The 24029-nt window shown below is 41.3% G+C and overlaps 4 protein-coding genes across 4 annotated transcripts in view; 3 read left to right on the forward strand and 1 right to left on the reverse strand.

The window, feature by feature from the left end:
* myom3 (myomesin 3) overlaps positions 1-10668 on the forward strand; it is a 56284-nt gene extending 45616 nt beyond the window's left edge. The window contains exons 24-37 of the mRNA XM_071926618.2: positions 248-292; positions 824-960; positions 2907-3051; positions 3507-3566; positions 5296-5363; positions 6017-6127; positions 6470-6557; positions 6820-6858; positions 7202-7307; positions 8813-8976; positions 9189-9225; positions 9440-9462; positions 9573-9628; positions 9737-10668. Coding sequence (XP_071782719.2) covers positions 248-292; positions 824-960; positions 2907-3051; positions 3507-3566; positions 5296-5363; positions 6017-6127; positions 6470-6557; positions 6820-6858; positions 7202-7307; positions 8813-8976; positions 9189-9225; positions 9440-9462; positions 9573-9628; positions 9737-10006 — 1349 coding nt within the window. The 3' untranslated portion in view covers positions 10007-10668. The remainder of the gene's footprint in view (positions 1-247; positions 293-823; positions 961-2906; positions 3052-3506; positions 3567-5295; positions 5364-6016; positions 6128-6469; positions 6558-6819; positions 6859-7201; positions 7308-8812; positions 8977-9188; positions 9226-9439; positions 9463-9572; positions 9629-9736) is intronic.
* A 977-nt stretch (positions 10669-11645) lies between these two features.
* Positions 11646-12859, forward strand: fabp10a (fatty acid binding protein 10a, liver basic). The gene is made up of 4 exons (XM_071926636.2): positions 11646-11712; positions 12074-12246; positions 12566-12655; positions 12809-12859. The coding sequence occupies exons 1-4, from the start codon at positions 11646-11648 to the stop codon at positions 12857-12859; spliced, it is 381 nt and encodes a 126-aa protein (XP_071782737.1).
* Positions 12860-13285: 426 nt separating this feature from the next.
* srsf10a (serine and arginine rich splicing factor 10a) lies at positions 13286-19563 on the forward strand. The gene is made up of 6 exons (XM_071926660.2): positions 13286-13455; positions 14830-14934; positions 15876-15979; positions 16111-16282; positions 18326-18376; positions 18499-19563. Exons 1-6 carry the CDS (start codon positions 13391-13393, stop codon positions 18770-18772), a joined length of 771 nt encoding a protein of 256 aa, XP_071782761.1. The 5' UTR covers positions 13286-13390; the 3' UTR covers positions 18773-19563.
* A 257-nt stretch (positions 19564-19820) lies between these two features.
* On the reverse strand, positions 19821-23984 carry pnrc2 (proline-rich nuclear receptor coactivator 2). The gene is made up of 3 exons (XM_071926647.2): positions 23805-23984; positions 22999-23217; positions 19821-22742 (listed from the first exon to the last, which is right to left on the reverse strand). The coding sequence occupies exon 3, from the start codon at positions 22717-22719 to the stop codon at positions 22243-22245; it is 477 nt and encodes a 158-aa protein (XP_071782748.1). The 5' UTR covers positions 22720-22742; positions 22999-23217; positions 23805-23984; the 3' UTR covers positions 19821-22242.
* Between the last annotated feature and the right edge of the window lie 45 nt (positions 23985-24029).

Here is a 24029-nt window from a genome sequence, read left to right on the forward strand (position 1 = left end):
AAGCTTTTCTCTCAAGCAAATAATTAGGCCCCTCTCGACTGGTTCCCCAGGTCGCTGCTATAATTCAGAATGTGTCCTCAATCAACTTTCCAGGTTACAGGCTTTAAAAATAGGGCTGCGCCAGGCACGGTTCTACACACTGATGGATCAACATCATGTGTGAGGTGTTATAAAATGTCAGACCTGATCAAACTGTTGACACTAATCCTTTGAAGTTAACCCGCTGTCTCCATTTTTCTGTCTTCAGACCTTGAAAGACTGACAGAACTCAGCTGGCAAGTCAGAAACCCACGTACGTACCACAAGGATAATGTATCGTCAAGAGAGGAATCACACTTGAATCAAGGGATAACTCACTACATTACATCAGTTGATATCAGAATGTATTAAATCGGCAAGTACGATAAATGCATAGGAATCGGTCTTGGTGACATTGGTGCAAGAACAGAGTACACAGTGGTTTTATTCATTGATATTGTCATCCATGTGTTTTTTGTATATCTCATTTACTATGTAAAGCGTCTTTGAGTACTTAGAAAAGCACTATATACCTAAATAAAATGTATCATTATTATTATTAGTAGTAGTAGTAGTAGTACATACTGACACAAGATCAACAGGACTTCAATACAGTGTGAAGGGACAAAGCAAGACTCATACTGGACAGAAGAATATGCATATGAGCATTAATCTATGCGTATTACTCCACATATAGATAAACATTCAATATTCTATGATGATTACGTGATAATCTAATGTGATTCAGCATAGCCTGTGCTGAGTGTGTCCATAGTCTTTGCTTCATCATGTTTCCCTGTGACAGTGATAGCGCTGAAGTCGGGCTGGGAGGTGGAGGTGAATGAGAAAGGGAACGTGCATCTGTGGCTGCAGACAGAGAGTCTGAGCAGCGCCGCTGAGCTCCGTCTCATCCTCAATGACCGAGAAATCTCCAGCACTCCGGTGAGAGCGGCTGCGCAGGTTATCCTGTGAGTCGAGCGCGTCACTAACTCTGTCAGGGTTACTGGATTTGATTCCCACTCATGCTAAAAATTGTTTGCACTCGTACTGTAAGGCACTTTGGATAAAAGCATCCACCAAGGGCATATTATGTTGTGTTTTTACATTCTGTACAAGCCTTATTGTCAAACACTTATTTTCAAAAGTCACTTATCAATTTTTTGTGGTCACGATTTAAGGTTAGGCATAAGGTCGCTAATGAGGTGAAAGGGTCCAGACCGAAAAAAAAAGGTGCGAAGTGGAACCAAAAATGGTTCTTCGGAGTGATGCCATAGACGAACCATTTCTGGTTCGGCAAAGAACCTTTCAAGAACCTCTTAAAAGGCTCTTAATTCGTAGTTATTGGATGGTGGGTGATGGCATAAATGTGGAAAATAACCAGACCCCTCCATAGTATATATTGTGCAATTGCAAATTAGGCTATACAAGGGCAGATAAACAAAAACACAATGCAGGTGTCTAATCAAAGGAGTGTAGAAATGGTTCTTTAAAGAACCTTGGTCTGAAAGGTTCTTTGTGGAACCGGAAATTGTTCTTTCTGTGGCATCACTCCTGCAGAACCATTTTCGGGCACCTTTATTTTTCTGTGTGTAGGTGAGGTTTAGGTTTGCGAGCAGCTCTTCAAAATTGAAAATAGTGATGAGTCCCAGCAACCCGCCGTAAGACGTATCAATACTGTATCTCTGCAAGCCTGCAAAAGCATCACTAATTGAGATCCTCTGTCCCACTAATCCCCAGACTGCTTGTTATGCTTTATGCCCTCCTGTGCGTAGGGCATACAAATGCATGCTGCAGATGTAGGGGCATGCATTCGTAAGAATTAGGGCTGAAATATGTATACTTGCATTTAATGGTTGGTTCGCATAATAACTCAGTAACAACTTCCAGATTCATTTCATTTTGGGGAAACAGCTCTGTGGAAGCTGTGAAAACTCACAACAAAACAATTTCACAAACATTCTCACCTTATTATTGACAAAATAATGGCTACAGCAAGAGGGAATATGGGAAATAATGACACAATCATTTCACTTGCCTTTTTTAAAGTGCAATTCACACTCAGATCACCTAAAAGAAAGAAATAGCATGATCATTGAGGAAAATAAACTGAATGTGAGCAAACATCCGTAGCACTGATATATGTTGTGACACCGAGCTAAAAATAACCGGCACGGCTGTCAAGGTCATTGCACCGTGTACAAATGTGACCATAGGGAGAGAAATGAATATGACACATTATATTTCATTGTGGTTTCACAGCTCTGATTTTGTTTGTCTGTGTGTGTGTGTGTGTGTGTGTGTGTGTGTGTGTGTTTGCTTGCATGCGGGCGACTGCTTTATATTCGGCAGCTTCCATTCATCACTTCTATTTCATTTTCATCTCTTCCATTATTTCTCTGTATCAGAGTTCCATCTGAACAGGACTGATTAGTCTTTATTTCCAAATGATCACAGCTGAGGTTTGCGAATTCAAAAGGCATTTAGCTGATTAGGGCCCTCAGGCTTGCCATACATCACAAATCACATTCACCACCGAGGCCTATCAACATGCAAGGCACACAGTAATCTTGCTGAACATGAAAGTCATAAAAATGAGCTCACGTTAGTTCTTTGTGTGTTTGTGTGCGTGTTTGTCCGTGCACGTGTGTATGTGTGTGTTCATGCATATGTTTGAAAGAGAGAGAGAATATCAGCATGTACAGTATGCATTTGTGTACATATGCCATTTCAGCCGTTTTCTGTGCACTGATACGTACTAGATTGTCTTTGAATGAGTACCAGTTTGCCTATACAGTAGATTGCAAGTGTCTTGTCTCCCTACAATGAGAGTGCGTCTGTCTGTATGAGTTGACATATATGCGAGGTAACGCTTGTTTACTCTTCTGCAGCACCGTAAGATCAACTTTGACAAGGCCAAAGGTCTGGTGGAGATCCTGTTTGATCAGCTGTCTCGGGAAGATGAAGGCTCATACACGGCTCAGCTGAGGGACGGCCGTGCCAAGAACCAGTTCACACTGGTCTTTGTGGATCAAAGTGAGTCACTCGCTCACCACAATGCTGAAATTATCGACACCATCACACTGGCTAGATTTACACTGGAACAAGAGATTTTTAATTCTTTGTGACAAAGATCTGATCTCTCCTCTTCTCAAACGAAGTGGAATATTTCATTGTTTCGACAGCTATGGGAGGCTCACATTTGTGCCACAATGAATTAAAGAATTGACTGTCTTCCTGTATAAATGCAGTGTTGTTGGGTTCTGTTGTTGTTCAGCTCACCACCAACCTGTGCTCAACTCAGTCTCCTGAGAGCATCCTAGCATTTAGCTCAGTATCTTAAAATTAAGTGGAGATAATCTATCTGTATATAGATATATATATACTATACTGTGATCAGTTATCACAGTATTACCAGTGTGTTTCCATTGTTGCACAGTGGCTGGGTGTCTATTTTGCACTCAGTCTGATGCTGTGTGTGTCTCTGGCAGAGTTCCGTGAGGCGCTGGCCTTGGCTGAAGCAAACCGACGCGACCATCAGAGGAAGTCAGGTGAGGCTTCACGAGTTTGGGATGCATCTATCCTGCATCTTCATGCCCTGTTTCATTTGCTCTGATGTGGAAACACTGTTAAAACAATAGGAAGTTGTTGTAGTAGTGGTAGTAGTAGTAGCAGAAGTAGTAGTGGTAGGACTTTATAGATCCCATAGTGGGGAACTCCTTTCCCAGCTACAAATGATACAATGCACAGAAGAAATCACAATCAGGACAATATTCTCATAGAATATAAAACATCAGAATCATACAGAAACACAGTAAATACCAATAAGAGCCTATGGTACTGGGAAACCACAAAATGATGGGCCCGCTACTGCTCCACTGTGTTCATTTCAAAGCCTCGTGGCACTGGGAGCAAACAACCATTTTAACACTTCTGTAGAACAAAACCTTTCTGTCTGTAGTAACTGGTGTTGCTGAAACAACACCTGTGTTGCATCAGTATATTATGAAGTGGGTGAGCAATACTGTTTTGCTCACCCACACTTTAGACACGGCTCCGTTTTGCACAGTTCATTCTGAGATGAGGATTACACCTAAAAGCAACACCTTTTTTGATGATGTTTCCCAGCCTGCTGTTGTGTGTAATGACAGGTCTGCTTTCTCTCGTCCAGCCTCTAACTGTTGGATCTAGGGAGTCGAGTAAAGAAAGAAAGGCAGCTTTCTCTGCTGCTGAGATTCAGGCTTCGGTCACCTGAGCTCTAAGATGTGTTTAGCAGAAGCCATACATTATTTTTGCATGCTGAGGTCAATGACCCAGTGGCTGTTTGTGCAAACACATCAGTATCTCACATCATGTACCCTATTCAAAGTCCACATGATGTTTTATCTATTGCAATTAACCTACTTCTAACAACCATTTACCAAAGTCCACATAATTCATTTTATCTGTTACAATCAGCATACTTTGATACAATAATAATAATAATAATTTTATTTATATAACACCATTCATACATAGAATGCAACTCAATGTGCTTTACATAAAATAGATTGAATAAAATAATAAATGGATTAAAAACAGTAAATGGATTAAAAACAGTAAATGGATTAAAACCATTACATTACATTAAAATTACAAAAATCTAAAATAGTCCAGCATAGGAATGACCTTCTATGCTTCTGACCTTCTTTTATTTTATGTATTCTATTCTCCTCTTTACCTTATTCTCACTATCATTATCAAGTTTTATGTGAAGCACTCGGTGCATGTAATTTCTCTGTTGTAAAGCACTTTGAGCTGCATTTCTTGTATGAAAGGTGCTATACAAATAAAGTTTATTATTATTATTATTATTATTATTATTATTATGCGAATGACACAGCAATTCTAAAATGATCAAGTCATAAAATGATGCGTAAGCAATAAAACCGAAGAATGAAAAACACTAAATTAATAATAATAAGTGATAATAAGAGTATAAAAGTAGTATACATCCAAATAGGACACGGTCAAGGTCACATTACTCCCATATTGTTTTGAATATTCCCAGCACTCTCATTTCCAGCACTTGTCACTGTCACTTCTCCTTTTTTGCCTTAAATTGCAACCACCCACTTTGTATACATTTCAAAGCATGTTGGTGTGATGGTGCATTCATTCTCACTATGGACCGCTGACATATTAGTGTGCTTCATTGATCATTTAGGAGTAATGATGGTTGGATGGCCATTGTTTCTGTGGCCCAGTGCAGGCGGTTAATCATTTGTTCTGTGTTCCAAGGACCCTATTTCCTGGAGTTCCTGTCATGGGTCGTGACCGAGGATTGTGAATTGATTATGAAGTGCAAGGTACCTCACAGATATGATGATGTGATATTACTTTTGCTAGTGGATGCTAAATCGGTTCAACTGAAACTGAGTGTATTGACAATAACACATCAAACCTAATATATTCTCATATTTCCTAATGCACCCACCAAATCCCTGTTATTATACTTAGCGATTTGAGCTGATTCTTGTTGTCGGTGTACACTACACTACCAGTCAAAAGTTTGGACACACCTGATTGAATTGACTATGTTTTTCATTCTCTTAAAGCCATTTTGATCTAAAGGTCTTATGCTTAAATGCTTGAAATTTGTTTCTTAGACAAATATAAATAGTGAAGTTGATGCCTATGTATGAATTTCTTTCCAAAGCCTTTGCCTTTCCATCAAGGCAAAGGGCAGCTACTTTAAAGAATCTAAAATATAAGATAGTTTTGATTTGTTTAACACTTTTTTGGTCACTGCATAATTCCATTTGTGTTATTTCATACTTTTGATGTTGTAATTATTATTCTAAATTGTGAAAAATAGTAAAAATAAAGAAAAATGTGTGTGTCCAAACAAGTGTATCGTACACACTGAGAAAAGCTGGGTTACTGAAATTGGGCCAGCATTTTTTTTGAGTGCACCCTGTACTGTATTGTTTGTAGGTACAGTATATCCCTCTTTATACAGGTGACAAATGTCAACAAGGACACGACTCTCAAGTGGTTTAAGGAAGGCGTGGAGCTGACCCAAGCTGTGTACGACCGGCCATCAGGAGTCAGCACACTCACCATCCCACAGGTAGCCAGGATTACTCTCCCCCGCTCTATTTTTAGGCTTTTTTATGTTGTGGTAGAGGAGGGGAACGGGGGTTAAGAGCTCAGGCGAATATAAATCAGCATTTAGAAATGGTAGCTGGGGCAGTGAGAGAGAGAAAGAAAGAGACAAATAAACAGACAGACATTCATTAATTTATAGGATTGAGTATAGTCGAGTCTCAGTTCATCTTAGAGTGTATACTGTTGGGTTATCCTGGAAATAAGAATAAATTCAAGTATATGGGTGTTCTCCAGAGTTATCAATATTTCATATGAAAAGTTATGAATATATTTCATTTTAATACAATGCTTCGCCTTCCCTCAGGTGACGAAGAAAGAGGCAGGCTCATATAAAGTCACGGTGGCTGATGGGAGAGGAGAGGATGTCAGCACCTTGGAATTAGTGGATAAAGGTGAGACCCGACCCCGTCGCCAGCGAACAAATACGCACAAGCAATAATTCCATTTGTTCCTGCGTACATTTCAGTTGCCATAAATCGTCCATCCGTAATGGCGAAGAGGCTCTTTATGTTTTTTTTTTTCAGATCTCATTATGTGTCCTCAAGATTCAGATAGCGTAACACCTTACCGCTAATCCTGCGTTTATTATTCATAGAGTTCCGACAACAATATAAAAACTCTGTCTGGAAGCTTAATTGTCCTTTTTATTTACAGAGTATGACAAGCTCCTCCAACAGCTGAGTAAACAGTGTGGTAAGTTAATCACAGTTGGAGAACATCCACTGCGAAATGTGCCAATGACTTGTTTTTCACATCAGGTGCATTGTGTTGGGATGGGGATAGTACAACTAAAAGCCATGTTAATTAATTGTTTTGGTGCATTGTTTCAGAATATTAATGCGATGAGCTCCCCAGATAAGCTTAGCAGTGCAATGTTCTAAATTGCCAAGGAGACAAAAATGTAAACAAACAGTGGCATTAAAATTGTGCACTTCCCTAAAATAATCCAGTGCCCCTGCCACCCTCCACCTCTCTCTCTCTCTCTCGCTCTCTCTCTCTCTCTCTCTCTCTCTCGTTCATGCTGTGTGAACCCCAGCATTGTCAGCAGGCCCAGTGAGGATTCAGTGCACCCCCGAGGGTTTCAAGCTCTACTGCTCGCTCAAATATTATCTGAGCTACTTGAAGACCAGCTGGCACTTCAAGTGAGTCCACTTCTTTGACCCGACGCAACTTCCTGTGTAGGGCTGCTGCCGCGGGAGGTAGTATTCAAAATTTCACTTGAAACTGTATTTTAGTTAGTATAGTTATAAAGTAAGTAGTAAGTGTAGCAAGTATAACGATGGCTGTTAACTGACAAATACATGGGAAAATACCAATACAGTGGAAGCACATCATATTCAATTGTCATATTCAATTTTGGATTAAAAAAATAAATAGAAGGGATCAGAAATTTCAATGGAAAAATATTGTCACATTGAAATCTTTCTTGTTTCTTGAAGGACTAAAACAGAAGTTTTGTGTTTGATTTGTATAAGCCAAAGGTTTGAGGGAGTTTGACTAAACTGGCCTACAGGGCCAAAAATGTAAAAGGCTTGGGAATCTATTGAGAACATCAGTTCCTCAAGATAGTGCTGTGTGGATCTGAACAGTAGTATAGTAATAGTGGAGGAGGTAGGAGTACTGTTGAGGTTAGATGGGTAAACCTGGACGTCTCTATCCTATATATTTCAATGGCAATTAGGCTGAGAGGTGAGTATACTCTTAATACTGGGTATTCTCTGTATACTTGCATATACATTCAGCTACACTGCTGGGTGAGAGGTAACCTGAGAGGGTGACCTGCATGATGTCTCTGCTAGTGTTTGCCATAGTGCAGAGCCCAACTCCATCTGCTGCATAAATAGTTACTCTGACCAAACTGACCAACAAAAAAGAAAAGTCTATCCTAGAGACAATTTGTGCCAAATTGGCCTATATTAAGTTTTATGGAACACCAACTTTCTGATAAGAGTTAAAAGTTAACAGTTATTTAAGATGTCTTTTTTTATTTGACTTAACAGCATATATACTCTTTTTGTTTTAGTAACGCTTTGCTACACATTCAGAACAACTGTTGTCTTGGGTCACTCAGCAGCTGCACTGGAGCTGCTGGGGGTTAAGTGCCCTGCTCAAAGACATCTTGACAGTCATTTTGTCAAATTGGAGGTTTTTGTGACATTTACTTCAACAAATTTTGTATAATGGATATATAGGATGGAAAAGTTTCTATTTTGCAGTGTTATCCTGCTGACATGACAAGGGTATAGCAGGTTTCTTAAGTCAGGCTACTAGCACCACCTGCTGGGGCTTTAAGGATGGACATGAGAAAAGACTGGACGACTGAATAAAAACATCTGACTAGTGTGAGCTACATGGCATGCAGACTGTCGATTTCACCTTGTCCTGGATGTATTTAATTAGATGACTGTAGTCTGACCTGGAACTATGTAAAAAGATGTTCCTACAACACAACTCCTTTCTTATTCCACTCTGTGAGACTGTCTGAGCTTTTAATTCTGAATCACTCTCTTCAGACTGAAAAAGTTGAGGCTGCAGAGAGAAAAGGGCATATAGGGCTACTGTAACTGTTTCTCTGTGTCTAAGTCTCTGTATCAAATTCACATGTAAGCAGCAGCAAAATGACCTCTCGCTGCTACTTTCCCTGCAGGGAGAAGAGAGTAGACCAGGAGGCCAGGAACAAGACCGGCAGCAGTATGCAGAAAGTCTGGATTGAGATCTTTAACCCCACCGAGGGTGACAAAGGCAAATACACCCTGGAGATGTTCGACGGCAACGAGACACACAAACGCTATCTTGACCTGTCTGGACAAGGTGGGTGGGAATTGCATTTTGACTGACAAAGTTTGGTTTCCAGTCAAAAGACAGCGCTAAAACATGATTAGATTTGAGTTTTTCTTGCAATGTCGTCCGTCAAGAATAATATATTTTGTTAAAAATGTGAAAAGGGTACATTCATGTAATTGAAATGTGATGACAGCAGTTACCTTGTGTCTTATGATTTTGTCTTTTATTATTTTCAACAGCCTTTGCTGATGCCTTGCTGGAGTACCAGAGGTTGAAGTAAGTGCTGCATCACATAGATAGTGCGTCCAGCATGGCTTGCTGTGGTTGACACTAACCCAAACAGAAAACACTGAGGGGTCAGAGGTAAGCGGCTATTTTCAGAGTTGTGGTTTTATTGTATAAGAATTCACTAGAAACAATTTAGTACAGATTGTGATACATGACACTGTGTACTGTCATATTGATTTGACCCCTTGTTTTTATCCCTCAGGCAAGTGGCGATTGCTGAGAAAAGTGAGTAATAGCTTATGCGGTAATCCCTAAGCTATTTCTGTCCACTAAAGTGATTGAATGATCCTAGAGTGGACGTCCACAGAGAGTAAATCTTGTCCTTATTGTTTCAGATCAGGCTAGAGTGACAAAGGGTCTCCCCGATGTGGTGGCCATCATGGAGGGCAAGGTACGACATTGTCAGCAAAACGTTACAGACACCACAGTAGTACTGACGTGATTCTTGTTGTTATCTGTCGTTGTGTTTGCCACTGACTCCTCTTCCTCATCTCCTCAGTCTCTGTGCCTGACTTGCTTCATCGACGGTGATCCAGCACCAGAGATCTTCTGGCTCAGGAACGACAGAGAGATCACCAACAAGGATCAGTTTAACATCACTAAGGAGCAAAAGTGCAGCACCCTCACTGTCAACAACGTCACCATGGAAGATTCTGGAAGATACTGCATCTTCGTGCGCAACAAGTACGGCTCTCAGACGGTCAATGTGACCGTGGGTGTGTACAAGCATGGGGATAAGCCTCCAGCAAATGCTGTGGAGATGGATTAAGACAGCAGGAATACACCCACTGATTCAGAAATGTAATTTCAAAGGGATTGTGTGCTTCAGTTTGAGTTTTCACAAAATCGAGATAGAAAAGTCTTGATAAAAATATATAGACATAGAGAGATAGAGAGATTGAAAGATGGTGATGGTTTGTTTATGTGTGAGGGGATATAAGCAAGTGAAAAGATGTCCACCGAGGGTTAATCAAAAATGTAACCCCCCCTATATTCTGCAAACTCTGTCTATATAATTTAACTACCACACAATGAATATGCCAGGAAGATGTCATATCCAATTACAACTTTGTCTGAAATTTCTGCCATAATTACAAGAGATAATGACTGTGAGGTTATGAGGTTAGGTTCATTAAGCAAAAACTGTACGTGGCTAAATGGTAATTACATGTCTTGTCTGTGACAGAGATGGGCAGATTTGAATTTCCAATTATATTCCGGGTTATGTTTTATTAAAAATGTCATGTTAGTCATGCACTTTGAGTACACGGGGTATGACGTGAACATTGTTTCTTTATTTCACTCTTCACAAAAGCCCCTGTAGTAATGCAGAAACACTGTAAAAAGCTCAAGTACTGGACTGTAGAGCATTTGCAGGATCAGATATGTCAATCTGTGTTCACTTGTGTCTAACGAATAAAGTCATTTCTCCAAAGTGACGTGTTATATTTATGGGCACTCTTTAATATCTACTCCTAATAAATATATCTTCACAGTCTCATTCAATTTAACCTTCTCCTTTAATATATGTCAGAATATTTCGCAAAAATTGAGAGCAAGGCTTTCTTTGTGTCTTATTATGCAAGCAGAGATTATGTCTTTTGTACTAAAAAAGCAAACAGTCCGCAGTGTCACTGACCCCTCTGAAGGGCCCCGGTCAGTGGAGTAGAACCGATGACTTTAGGATTAAGCTCAACAGCACATAAAGACAGGGTCACAGCGGTGCATGAAGATCAGTAAAGATCTAATGTTAAAATGAATGATTCCTCAAACAGTTGAAGTATAAATATGGTACACCATATATTAAATAAATCAATTTAGGCTTGTTTCCTCTATTAACCCTGCAGAATTACAAACAACAAAATTACAAACTATGCTCTATGCTTGATTCACTTTACTGTTAGTGAAGAACATACTTTGTTCCCCTCTCATGTAGTCTGTCTTGTTTACTGCATCTGCATCCTGTCTGAGTCTATCTTCTATCACAAGCAGCAACAATACAGAAATGTTGCATGTGAACAACTTGTCCTGTCAATGACGCAAGGTATCACCTCCCTGCATGGCATGTACATGGCAAATCTGCACATAAACCCAGTTTTCAGCCTCTAACAGAGATCCTGAATTATGGATGACGTGGGACACAGTTCTACCATCCAAATCCGTCCTCCATCTTTGGTGGAAGCTGGGGTCGGACCAAATGGAGTAAGTGAACTCTAGGTTGTTCAAACAGTAGGGATTACTCCAGAGGCGGTTGTTACTGATTAGACACAGTCCTGGGCCCTCCTCTACCTTCAGGTATAAGAAGGCGTGGTACAGCGTTGGCATCCTCCACATTGTGTTGAGCTTCACACAGCTGTCTCAGGCTCTAGCCCACCTTGGTAAAGGAGAACCCAGACCTTCTAGACGACATGGACTTCAATGGAACATGGCAGGTGTACGCCCAGGAGAACTACGAGGAGTTCCTCAAGGCCATGGGTGAGCACAACTTGTTAGGGGTAATGGTAAAGCAGCTAGGGTATGGTGGAGAGGTAATGTACACCAAAAATTGTTGAGAGGTGCTGATCACTAGATCAACAGCAGCTAGGGTTGACATGAAAAAACATGAAATATCTTCGGTAGGTGAAAACAAATTGGCCATTTTGACTTGGTTAGAGAGTTATTATAAGCTCATTGACAACACAGTTTGGCAGTTCAGAGGGAGACCTGCAAGAAGTGGACATTGGACAAGCCTAACTTGTAACTGGACTAACTTAAATAACTTGTAACTTGACTGCTGAATAATAATTGACAGAAACGCATATCTAATACGCTCTGATAATCTTCTATTGCTGACCAGCACTCCCAGATGATATCATCAAGGTAGCCAAGGACATCAAGCCCATTACTGAGATCCAGCAGAAAGGCAACGACTTTGTCGTCACCTCCAAGACCCCTGGAAAGTCTGTCACCAACTCCTTTACCATCGGCAAAGAGGCTGAAATCACCACCATGGACGGCAAGAAGCTCAAGGTGTGTAATCCTAATTTACCTTCTATGGAAGAAACATAGCAGAATTATGGCTGCAAGTCTACTTCAATGATATATCAATGTTATAGCATATGATCATTTTTTTTCCCTGAGTTAATGAAGTAGATAACTGTATCATTCCCTAAAGAAATTATGAAAGATACAATATCTGAACAATGGGCATGCAAGTGAAGTTTCTGACACACTTTATTCTTTGCTCCAAGACAATGTTACATTTTTCAATGATATGTTCAAGTTCCCTTGGCTCCAGGTCTGTTTCTGGAGATTCATGATATTTATCGTGTCCTTCTCTGACCCCCAGTGCATTGTCAATATGGAGGGCAGCAAGATGGTCTGCAACACCGGCAAGTTCTGCCACATCCAAGAGCTCAAGGGAGGAGAGATGATTGAGGTATGTCTTACTAGAGCTCACTCTCTCTCACACACGCACACACCTAAAAAACAAAAAAATCTAAACTAACTGTTAAATGATTAACATATAATATTACTTATCTCTTGGCCACAAATTAAATTTATGTCTCCTGTTCCCCTTGTCCCATTTCAGACTCTGACCATGGGCTCCACAACACTCATCAGGAAGAGTAAAAAGATGTAAACTTGGCAGTACGGAAACCATTGGCTATTTAAATAAAACTGTTGCTTACCAAGTGTGGTTTGTGTCATTTTCATCACATTCTATGTTGTCTGTGCAAGTGTGCATGTATGCCTCTTTGTATAGGCCTACACCACTCCACCCCTATTATGGCTGTGTAGCATCTACTGTAAATATGAATCTGGCAAGCAGAGAACAGCATCTCTGCAAGGTCAAGCATTTTAGTAAAGTTCCCAGGTTCAGTACCTGGAGACCTCCGCTCTGTCCTTGTACATGATGCCACTTTGCCAACGACAAGGCTGTATGTGTGAGTGTGTGAATATACAAATATGTATTACTGTTATTGTTAGGTTCAGTGGGTGGCAATACATCTGTGAGCATGCGCGTTAGGGATGCTGGTGCAGCGGCCCCTTGCAAATAGACGAACGTAACTACGTAGTCCGTGTCAGCTGCCTAAGCTTTTTGACAGGGAGCAACTAAATTGAGCTAATAACCTCATTTACGGCCACCAAATTGTAGCAACAGTCCGTTAAAATGGCGAGGTACCTAAGGCCTCCAAACACCTCTCTCTTCGTTAGAAACATCTCGGACGAATCCAGGTATGTTGTTGTTTCTACCCGGCTGGTGTGTATGCAGCATGTCCAAGCTAACGCTAGTTAGCAAATGTAGCTGTTGTTGCCAAGATGGCTAACGTTACGAGCGAGACCCGTTATTGAACCTGAGTGGTTAGCTATCCCAATAGTCGTGCAGTGACGCTTGATAATTATTGTTTTATCCGAGTAGCAGTAGCTATAAGTTACTGCAGAGAACAAACAATTAACAGTTAAGTACATTTTATTGTATGACGCTCGCTAATACCTAACGAGAAGCTAAGAGCATTGCCTTGTTGCAGCAACTCTCTGAAAAGGGGCAGGTCGAGTGGGATAACCATGAAGTCAATTTGCTGAATGTGAGAAGAACGTCTTCATAACGGTTCTGTGTTTTTCCTGAACGTAATATTCTTGTGGCAATAATTAAGTAGACAACGTATGAAAACTAAAACTCCATATAGGATTAAGCAGTATTAATAGCTGAATTTAGCCGATCTATTTTTAACTAACTTACGATCCTCAATCCAAAAATGGACTCACTCCTTTCCTGGTAGCCCGGCTCACAAATGTTTTGTTCCAGTGCCTGCCAAGAGCCCACTATGTTCAGGAATTTCTGTTCGAGTGATTCTGTGAGCTATTAACGCGTTATTATGCGTGGAATCACATGTCCGCTTTCTGAGAGGAGCTATTAAACTTCTTATTTGTAGATGAAACCTACCTTTGCCTACCTATAGTTTAGGAATGTGTACCAAACTGCATGTGTTTTTTATGCAAACAAATTGCCAGCTGAGGAGAGAGTAGGCTTCAACAATATACCGATATTTGGCGCTGAGCCAAGACGTAAATCACAGGGGTTACTCAAAGAACAAAACACATAGATGCCCCACAGATAATGTCAAAAAAGTACAGATTAGGCTACTTGCATAGCACATGGAACTGAACCACTTTTATGTTATTTTACTTTTATATTTTGCTTTATGTGCTCAAGGCTGATTTGCCAACACGTTTTGAAGTGTTAAATGAATTATATATAGCCTCAGTTAAAGTACTTGCTGCGGTCATTTTTGAGTAGTCTTTGAGTAACCCCTGTGATATTGCCAGCTCTCTTACTACATGATAGATGCCCTTTTTGGCTTTCATGGCTGCTGCAGCTGCGAGGGGTTGATACTGTTTAGCTGGGTCTTTACCTTTAAAATTGTATCTACTCAGCTAAACTCTAAAAATTATGATACTTCCTTTTGTTGGAAAGCAAGTCTGTCTGCTTAACAAGTATGGTCATATGCAGCGCTGGCACCTGCTCTTGTGTGTAGCCTGCACACTGGGCTCCAGCTAAATGGATCTGCTAGCCAGCAGAATAAATGTCCTTATTTCATGACACTTTAGGCCAGAGGATTTACGACGTGAGTTTGGTCGTTATGGGCCTATTGTAGATGTCTACATTCCACTTGACTTCTATACACGACGACCAAGAGGATTTGCTTACATTCAATATCCTTTATACTCTTAATTTAACATATTGGAAATGGTGTTTTCACTGAGGGATTGCAAACTGTTAATTCTAACTTTTTGGTTGCAGTGGGTCTAACCTTTTGGTTGCAGTGGGTCGAGTCACACCTGATATTTATTTGATGATGAGTCACTGTGTTTTTATATCTCAAATGTTTAGCCCATTGCATGGGAAGATTTTTTGCTTGATTTTAGTATATTGTATGCAGATTTAAACATATTCCTAACCAATATTTCTTCTGTTGTTGCCTCAGAAATGGTAAAGATACAGTTCTGGAGACCCCACACCAAAGAAAGTTGAAAGGCGGTTGTAGAGTAGATTCAAGCCAAAGACACCCAGGCGACAAGCAATAGTGGAATTTGGAAAATAAAGAGAAAGCAAAAGCATGAAGACACAAAGAGGAGAAAGAGAGCACCCAGGCTTCCATTTGTCTACCAAAGCGAGGAAAAGCAGTTTATTGGGCAAAGACAAGCAGGAAACCTCAAGTTCTTCTGCCAAGCCAATAAAGAGCAAGCTGAAGGTCAAAGGTCAAGCATGTTAAAGGTAACAAGCCAAACTTTTTGTATCCTACCAAATCTATCTGATGGATCACCATCTCAATATTTGTCTTGTGTCTTCACACAGTCCCAAATCACAAGTGGGCCTATTTGATTCAGTTTTATATTTTGTAATTGCAGTAGTCATAATGACTTAAGAAAATTAATTTTCATTAATTTAACTTTTAAATTACCAGTTGAAAATTTCTGATTTTTAACCACACTGGACATATCAGTCCAGTTGCTCCATGTATGTGCCTTGACAGAGTGGAGCCGTCAGCCTGTGTTGTAGCCTTGTCTTTGTAACTGTTGTGCATGTGTGCAGCTTTCTGTCCCAACTTTCCAAAAGCCAAATTTGAAAATGAAAAGCCTTAACAATTCAGCACGTTTGAGGACGTCCGGGATGCAGAGGATGCTCTTCACAACCTGGATCGCAAGTGGGTTTGTGGGCGCCAGATTGAGATCCAGTTCGCCCAAGGAGACCGCAAGAGTATGAACAGTTTTCATCCATATCTAAGCAGCATACACCTAACTACAGCAAAGACCCATGGTAGATTGTAAAAGATTTGTGAACTATTGAGTAAAATGTTCCCTAATGTCTCGATTTCAATGTCCATCCAGCACCTAACCAGATGAAGTCCAAGGAGCGCCACTCGCCTCGCAGCTTCTCCCGGTATGATGACGGCGATCGGGATGGCCGTCGCAGGCGATCTCGGAGCCGCAGCTATGACCGCCGCAGGTCCCGCAGCCCCTCTTATGAGCGCCGGCCTCGGAGGTCTGAGAGCCCCAGAGAGTAAGTTAATCTGCTGGCAAGCCTGCCTCTAAGGGTGCATTCACACCTACAGTTTGTTTTCTGTGGTCCAGACTGTAGTGGAAAAGATTACTTCATTGCCTTCACACTGCCCAATTACCAGAAACCAGAAAGGCACATGGACTCACAAGGAGCTAATTTATTGTCTCATTTATCATTTATCTGAGTTTTGGTCATCCCACGAGTAGGGCTGGGTTTGGATCGTTTGGAATTTTTTTCAATACTGGTGCAAAATCAATACTTTTTTCCGTACCTTTTATGAGGCAATCAACTTCATTTTAGAGACAAGTTTGCAAAGTAGGAGTAGTGTAGTGTACAGGTGGCTTTTATTTTAAAGTTCAGCTTCCATGCACAACAAATGTTTACACTAGGGAAAGATCTTAGCTAGTACAGAAGATTTTCTGCGCGGCTCTGTATTTTTGTATCGTCATGAATACATTGCGAGGGGAGAGAGACAAGACCCACACACACCATCCCGAGATGCATATTGTAATTAGCCAATATGTAGATGTCAGATCCTATGGGAGGCGTAGCTTGCGTATCATTCCATGGGTCTGACTTGTCCGGCTAGGCAATGAAGCTAGAAACATTAGCCATGTCTGCTTAAATCAGTGCAAGCTCTGTTTCAGCTGGTATTGGCTAGATTGCTAAAAACATAGTCACCTGCACCAAGTCATTTCAGTGCTGTGCGTGTAAAGGCTCGTCGCGGTTAGAGATTGGCTGCACCAGAGCAATACAAAAGTATCAAAAGTTGGCAAGTTGGTATCTAACATCACTATAAACTATTTACAGTGTGGCCAAGAGGGACCTTGGCTACAAAAGCTAGAAAGCTAGTTAGCCAAATGTGTTCTGAAAATACAGGGTACATATCCATGTGACTTTATTCTTATAGCATGCACTTTTGGAGTGTTTGCCCTGCTCCTGTCATTTCCTCTGAGCTGATACTGCAGCATCTCCACCTTTTTATATAAAAAAAACAAAACAAAAAACATAGCTCTTTACTTACTATAGTTTCCAGACGTTTATTTATGCTTTCACACTTAAGCCTCTTCATATGATGACATGAGGGTGTTGGCGCACACATTTTTTTTAAAAACTTTTTTTTCTAACGTGCAGGTACTTAATACACTAACATGATGCATCTTTTCCTGACCGACCTGGTCTCTTCCAAATACATCTGTAATTGTACAGCATTTTACCGCATCCGCTTCAAGGGCCTTTCTCTTCTTTATCCTCTCCCGCTTAGCTCCACCTTTTCCTCTTTGTATGACTGTGACTGACCATGTTTTACAGACGTCATACGCTGCACGTTGTCAACCGGTATGCTTGGCACGGCTCGGACTGACGAAGGAAGCAAAGAAACAAATCGCATCTTGTAATTGGCTATGCATTGTTTGCTGAAGCTGTGTGGCCAGTCGCATTTCATGACAAGCCAAGGATCAAACCATTAGGTGGAGGACTGTACAAAGGTCATCTGCGTGTTGTAGCCTAAGTAAATTACATTCTATTTTGAGTTTTAATCACTGACCAGTGACCATGACTGCAGGCCAAACTAAGCAGGCATGGCACTGATCTTTGATTACCCATCCCTACCCACAAGGTTAGAGATTCAGACTAGCCAAGTATGATGGACTCTGTGTTCTTTGCTGTCATTTACCTTCTGTGGTGTTCATAACAGTTAAGTTAGTTAAGAACACAAAGAAATAGCTGAATATGAGCATCAGTCGAGACTGTGGTTTGCCTTTGGTTGCGTTTTGGAGTTGTTTCCTATGTTTGGTTTGGATTTTTTTGGATTAGCAGTCTCTGTGCGGTTATTTGGAACACAACAGAGTTCGAATGGCATTGTTCTTACCTGCTCAAACGAACCAAATTAAAAGAGTAAATACTCCAGATTTCGAATAAACGACTGCAGACAAGCTTTGGGTGAACGTGCCCTAAGAGTTTACATTCATGCCTGTCAATGAGGATGAACATATTCATAGTCTAACTTGTGCTTCCTTGTTTTCTCTCTCTCTCTCTCTGTAGCTCTCGATCCTATGGGCGGCACAGACGGAGCAGAAGCCATGAGAATGAAAGGTAGGCCAATTTGTTGCCCTGCAACAGTAGTGCAGGTGTCCAAGGAATATGTACTGTGCTAATATGTCTCACTAGACGCACTCTTGTCATTGAGTAATGTGGTTCAGTGTTTGTCCCACCAGATACAGAGGCCCTCCCCGCGAGCACCACAGGGCGCACAACGACCCAGGCTCCCGTAGCCGTTCGGTGTCCCACTCCCCTTCACCCTCCAGATCCAGGCCCAAAGGCAGAAAGAGCCAGTCCAGGTCCCCCAGCCCAGTTGAAGAGTTCCACCCATCCTCCAGCTCCCAGAAACAGTCTTTGGGGCGCTCCCCATCACGCTCCTACTCTAGATCCATGTCTCGGTCGCGCTCTCGCTCCAGGTCCTGGGCAGGCCGCAAGTCTGGAGGCCACTAACTGTCCGCTCTTCCAAAGCCCTCTCATTCTGTCTCCAAGGATGTTTGTGTTCAACATTTGACTATGGTAACTAGAGAGTGCTAACCTCCATGTTTGCATTTGTTAATTGCTTGTTAATCTCATCACATTATGGTGGAATCTGCTGCCACACACAAGAGGGCAGCAGCAGTCAGAGACCATTATTTTTTTAAGCATAGTTAAAGAGGTGTTCGTTCTAAAGTGAGTTCATGGAAGATAGCTGGTCCGTTTAGTTTTTTGGATTTGCGTACTGCAGGATTACGTTACGGTTTCCAAGACGGTTTAGCTTTGCCAGTTTATATTTTTGTACTTTGAGTTAGCAATATTCTGCAATGACAACCCTATTTTCTATTTAATAATATGAAGCTGTATTTGTTTTTATTTTATTAATTTGGTTCTATTGTTTGTCCATTGGATAAATGGTAAGAAAAACTGAATTTAATTTCAGGCCCCGAGATCCCAGGTTCAAGTTACTGTTAGTCCCCTGGCCTTGGATGGCACGTTTCAGCTGCCCTTTTCTTTAAAAGTAAGCAAATTGTTTACTAGTCATTACTGTAAATTGGTGTGAGAATGGACGATCGTGTGGAATGTAATTTGTTGCTACCTAAGTATTGTTTCTTTTGTTGTTACATGTAGCCATGATATATGCAAGGTGTGCTGCATTCATTTCTCTTGTGTACATAAGTGTTCCTTAGTGCTCCTTTATCTCCATTTTAGTGGTTTTATTCCACATGATTATGTTCTTGTCAATAAATGGGTGAATTTTGGTTTTTCCTAAGTGTTACTGTGTTTACTTTTTGAGCATGGGAGCATCACAGCAAGAGGTTTACAAATTATTACAACTCTAAAACATTTTCAGCTCTGTACCTGCACGCGAGTTCATTTTGCCATGGAAGCAATGAACTTAATGTAGGTTTGTGCTATTCTTTTTTCTATATGGTATTCAGATTCAATTGAATGTTGATTAGAGCTATAAGCACCAATTCTGTGTAATACACGCAGCAACTCCAATAAGAGACAGACACATAGCTAGGGGGGAAGGGGAGGGGATTTATTTGTTTTTTGGAATATTTTGTCTTTGCCAATTTAAAGAGTGCATTGTTTCACATTTCAGTTTTAAACACCTAATTAATAACCAATTCTACACACAGGGCATATTTTTTTTCCATATTTCGTGACATTGAACAAGAGGGATAAATTAACAGCCAATTCATTACATATTTAAAATTTAGAATAAGGAGACTTTAACATGTATGAATCATTCAGGGGGAAAAAAAAAGTTTACATATACAGCTGATAGAAGGTAGTACTTCACAAAAAGCATGGGGCCAAATTCAATTGTCAGCTGGCGGAAGAACAGCTGAGAATTGAATGTGGTTTGATTTGGTCAATAAGTTGCTTCGCTACCCAATAAAAAAAAATTAACCCGTAAGTAGGGTTGAGAACTTCTTTTTGATGTGGGATTCAACATAGGCACAATCAGGTTTTGTTAAACTTAAGATAAAAATCATCAAGCTTACATCCTGTAAGCACATTCAAAGTAAAAAAAAAAAAATCATTAAAACAATTCATACATATAAAAGTCTGCTGGGTTCCAATTGAAGTTTTTTAATTTTTCTTAATTTGCACTTAGCATCTTTCACCCTACACTGTGCATAATACAAAACAATAAAAACATGTGCAAGATCACTGGCAAGATAACACAGTGCAGGGGTACTGACAAATGCTATAGGCAGGTATTTCTTATCTTTTTTTTTAACAAAAATATTCAGTATTTGAAGTCAAGACACGTCCTTAGCATGTCTCATACATTCAGTGTTATTACTAAAAATACTTTTGTCGAGCAGGTTTCAAAATTGGCCTGCGAATGTACATATGCTACAAGTATTTTATACATTTCATTATATACATGGCTCTTTAACATTTTCAAGCTCTCATACTTTGTTTTGTTGTCTTTAAGCTGGCCATTACAGCTCCAATTCTGCAAAGGGAAAAGAAAAATGAGCCTCAATAAAAGGATTGACTCAATTGACAACCCAGAGGGAGATAGTCGATTACGCACCCACCATCAAAATAGCATATCGGTCTGTAACTTATGAAAAACAAATCTGATTGCAGTGCAAGAGGGTAGAGGGGTGCAAGAGGCAGTGAGCGTCTGGAGATTGTGGGATGGCCAACCTTTGAGACCTATTTATAAATGTAAACACATCCACACTGGCCTTGCGCCTCATGTCGAGTCCCCTGGGCCACATCACTCGCTTCAGCTCTGCCCTCCTTGCTTAAAAATGCATGCAGCCAACAGGACCATGACTTAAGAGCTAGAGATCAGGTGAAACTGTTACAGTCCCACATTTAAGTCTGGCCCTCTTCCGCAGTGTTTGAGCTGCAGCATTCCACTGAACAGGCAGAGACTGAAGAGCATTAACAGTACTGATTGGAAAATTTGAACAGCTAGACGTGACCCCAGGGACTCCCAATCTATTCGCCACTCAGGCCGACGAAGTTGATGTGGCACTGGTAACTGCGTCGGCCATGCAAAGAGAGGATGGCGAAAAACATACAGCTAAAACATTGCTTTGGTTACACACAACAGTTCATATATCTTTTAACTACAACACAAAAGGACTTACAAAATAATGCTATGATAGAGAGCTGCGGGCCTTAGGCAAGCTCAACTCCTATAGTGCAGTGCGCACAGCGCAATAAAAAAGGTACAGGAGTTGAGAGTCCAAGGTCCGTGTGCCATGGTCTCATATTACCCTTCAGTTTGAGGTTATGCTTGTGACCTGTACTCACTACAGCTGATCCCCTCCAGTAAGATAGCTTGTTTCCCTGCAGAATTGCAGTCAAGTGGCTTTTAAATCCCAAACAAGAAACGAACACTAAAAAAAAAAAAAATAACCGGGCCCTAGTCAAAGAAATGCTACAAATGTGAATATGCTTTAGCACCTGAGGCTTCAGAGGTGACTCCAAAGGATTATCATAAACTAATGTCAATGAGTAAGCATGTCTGTCCACAGAAATGGACTGTAAGAGAGATTGAGCTCTAACGATTTACTATGAATATCTAACCACACCTCTTGTTGGGAAGAAAAGCACACTCGATCTGCGAACAGCCAACATAAAAAGGAACAAAACAAAATAACAGAGCACAGAAGTACAAAGGAAATCCAGTTTGTCGTTAGTTACAGAAACTGACTCCACTAAGAGCACCACCCACCAGCAAGGCTGCAAGGCTGTAATATTTTGAAGTATTGGTTAAAAGGGTGGGCGTTGGATAAACATTTGCAGCAAAACATCACTGCAAATGCCTCCTACCCATCAAAGAGCTCAATCTAAAAATAGCTAAAAGTATTACAGCACTGAAGAGTTCCTGGTGGATGGGTGCCCTCAATGGAATCTTAGTTCATGCATTGGCTTTTTTTTCGAAAGGTCAAGTGTGGGAGTCCATCTCAGGCCTGCACCTTGAGGAGGCTCTTAAGCTGGAAGGCCATCATCTCCCTGTTGTCACAGGAGCCCATAGGGAAGGACACCCAGTGGCTGGGGGGCTTGGGCAACACGCTGGGCGAGGGTGGCTCGCTGAACTTCGGCCCTGCATAACTCGGGCTCCCCTGGGTGGCCAGGAGCGTGTTGAGGTGAGAAACTGCACCCTCCCAATTCTGATCGTAGTTGGTGGCAAAACGGACAGAAGCATTTTTCTTCTCGGCAGACGCGGCCTGCCGCGCCTCTGGAGACCAGGGGTAGGCTGCGCCCTTGTCGCTCCTGCGGTGGCCGTGGTGGTGAAGGCCCCCCGCCACTCCTGCAGATACTGCTGCTGCTCCATTCTGATCACGGCCTCTCTGCTTGGCCCGGCCCAGCTGATGGTTCTTCTTGGGCAAGGGGCGCTCAGGGTGGGAAACTGGAATGTTGTACCTCTCTCCACCTCCCATACTGCGTTTACACTACGTGTCACCTACATGATGAGAATTATTAATTACCATCTACAAAACACTAGAATGTTGCAATTAATGCAATCCTGTGAGGGCATCTGTGGCAGTGATTTTTGCTTTTGCTTAGTAAAGCTAAACAAACAAATCTTCATATTTAGCTCACTATGTACACAGGTCAAAAACAAGACAAGGGCTTCAGGGCTACGTGCAGAAAGACCGACCGCCTAGTCTGTGCCACCCCTCCCCCACACACCCGAGAGCAAAACAGCCTTAGCTCACCTCTTTGTTGTCAGAAAGTTGACTAAGCAGAGATCTCTCTTCAATCTTTCCCCTCCAATCGGGCTCCAGGTCCTCGAAGTAGTTTTCTGCCTACTTCTCGCTGCACTTTTTTGTCCAGCAAGGTCTGAGGTTTTCATGTGCCAATGAGCGTTGTTTTCCCGTGGAGCCGAGCTGAACATCAATTCACCTCGGCACACGATGCTCTAAGAAGTCGAAAACCTATCGGGTTTTGAAAGGGAAATATTTATTGTTAGTAATGCTACAGCTTTGGTATTAGAAAACGGAGATTCGTCTGTGTATTTGTTAAATAGGCGATCAACATCAACGCTATTTTCTTAAGCAGGAAGGGGGCATGTTCCGCATAATTCAGAAGTGCGTCATGAAAAATATTACACAGCAGAAGAAATCAATGGTTAAATAATGGCACCTATTATGACTTTCGCTATCAGATTCTCATAAATACAGTTGGTTATAACCGTCGATAATGTGCATAACAACTCGTTACGTAAAGCAACTGCGACTTATCCCACTTTGTTGTTTGTGCGCCTCGCGCAGGCTAAGCAGCCGTTGCTTTGTCAAGTTGAAAAACAGGCTAGCTAGCTAGCCGAGGGCTTTGCGTGGTTGTTTTGTAACTAAAACATGCGACTGACCTTAATTAGCTTGATCGGCTTGGCTTTTAATCGATAACCTAACATATTCATTAAGTAAATAACAGATTTCCTATCTGGGTCATATTACTTTGGCACTACACCAAAACAAAGAACACTGACTCAATATGGCGACGAAGCTCAATACGGTTTTCTTACCGACTCCTTCAGGCTTGGTTGTTGAAAGCCCTTCGTCAGAATATATGAGCTTGGCCTTTGAAATCTCTCGGCGAACAACGTAGAAATTATAGCAAGCTAAATTTCCTACAAATCCGTGAACCTTGGATTTCGTACGGTGTAAAAAGTGGTTGTATGATGCCACTTCTCCTCCCGACTCTCTGTCTGAATTGCAACAAAATGGAATCTTCAGCAGGGATATGTAGC

This window comes from Centroberyx gerrardi, chromosome 12 (genome assembly GCF_048128805.1).
Source record: "Centroberyx gerrardi isolate f3 chromosome 12, fCenGer3.hap1.cur.20231027, whole genome shotgun sequence".
In the NCBI taxonomy this organism is placed as follows: domain Eukaryota; kingdom Metazoa; phylum Chordata; class Actinopteri; order Beryciformes; family Berycidae; genus Centroberyx; species Centroberyx gerrardi.

What these genes read in the sequence shown, in the direction of transcription:
- pnrc2 (XM_071926647.2), bottom strand. Translation starts at nt 22,719, where the DNA reads ATGGGAGGTGGAGAGAGGTACAACATTCCAGTTTCCCACCCTGAGCGC.
- fabp10a (XM_071926636.2), top strand. Translation starts at nt 11,646, where the DNA reads ATGGACTTCAATGGAACATGGCAGGTGTACGCCCAGGAGAACTACGAG. An exon ending in GGAGTTCCTCAAGGCCATGG is followed by an intron (nt 11,713 to 12,073) that starts GTGAGCACAACT and finishes ATTGCTGACCAG; the next exon opens with CACTCCCAGATGATATCATC. An exon ending in AGGGAGGAGAGATGATTGAG is followed by an intron (nt 12,656 to 12,808) that starts GTATGTCTTACT and finishes GTCCCATTTCAG; the next exon opens with ACTCTGACCATGGGCTCCAC.
- srsf10a (XM_071926660.2), top strand. Translation starts at nt 13,391, where the DNA reads ATGGCGAGGTACCTAAGGCCTCCAAACACCTCTCTCTTCGTTAGAAAC. An exon ending in AGAGGATTTGCTTACATTCA is followed by an intron (nt 14,935 to 15,875) that starts ATATCCTTTATA and finishes ACAATTCAGCAC; the next exon opens with GTTTGAGGACGTCCGGGATG. An exon ending in AGAAGCCATGAGAATGAAAG is followed by an intron (nt 18,377 to 18,498) that starts GTAGGCCAATTT and finishes TTGTCCCACCAG; the next exon opens with ATACAGAGGCCCTCCCCGCG.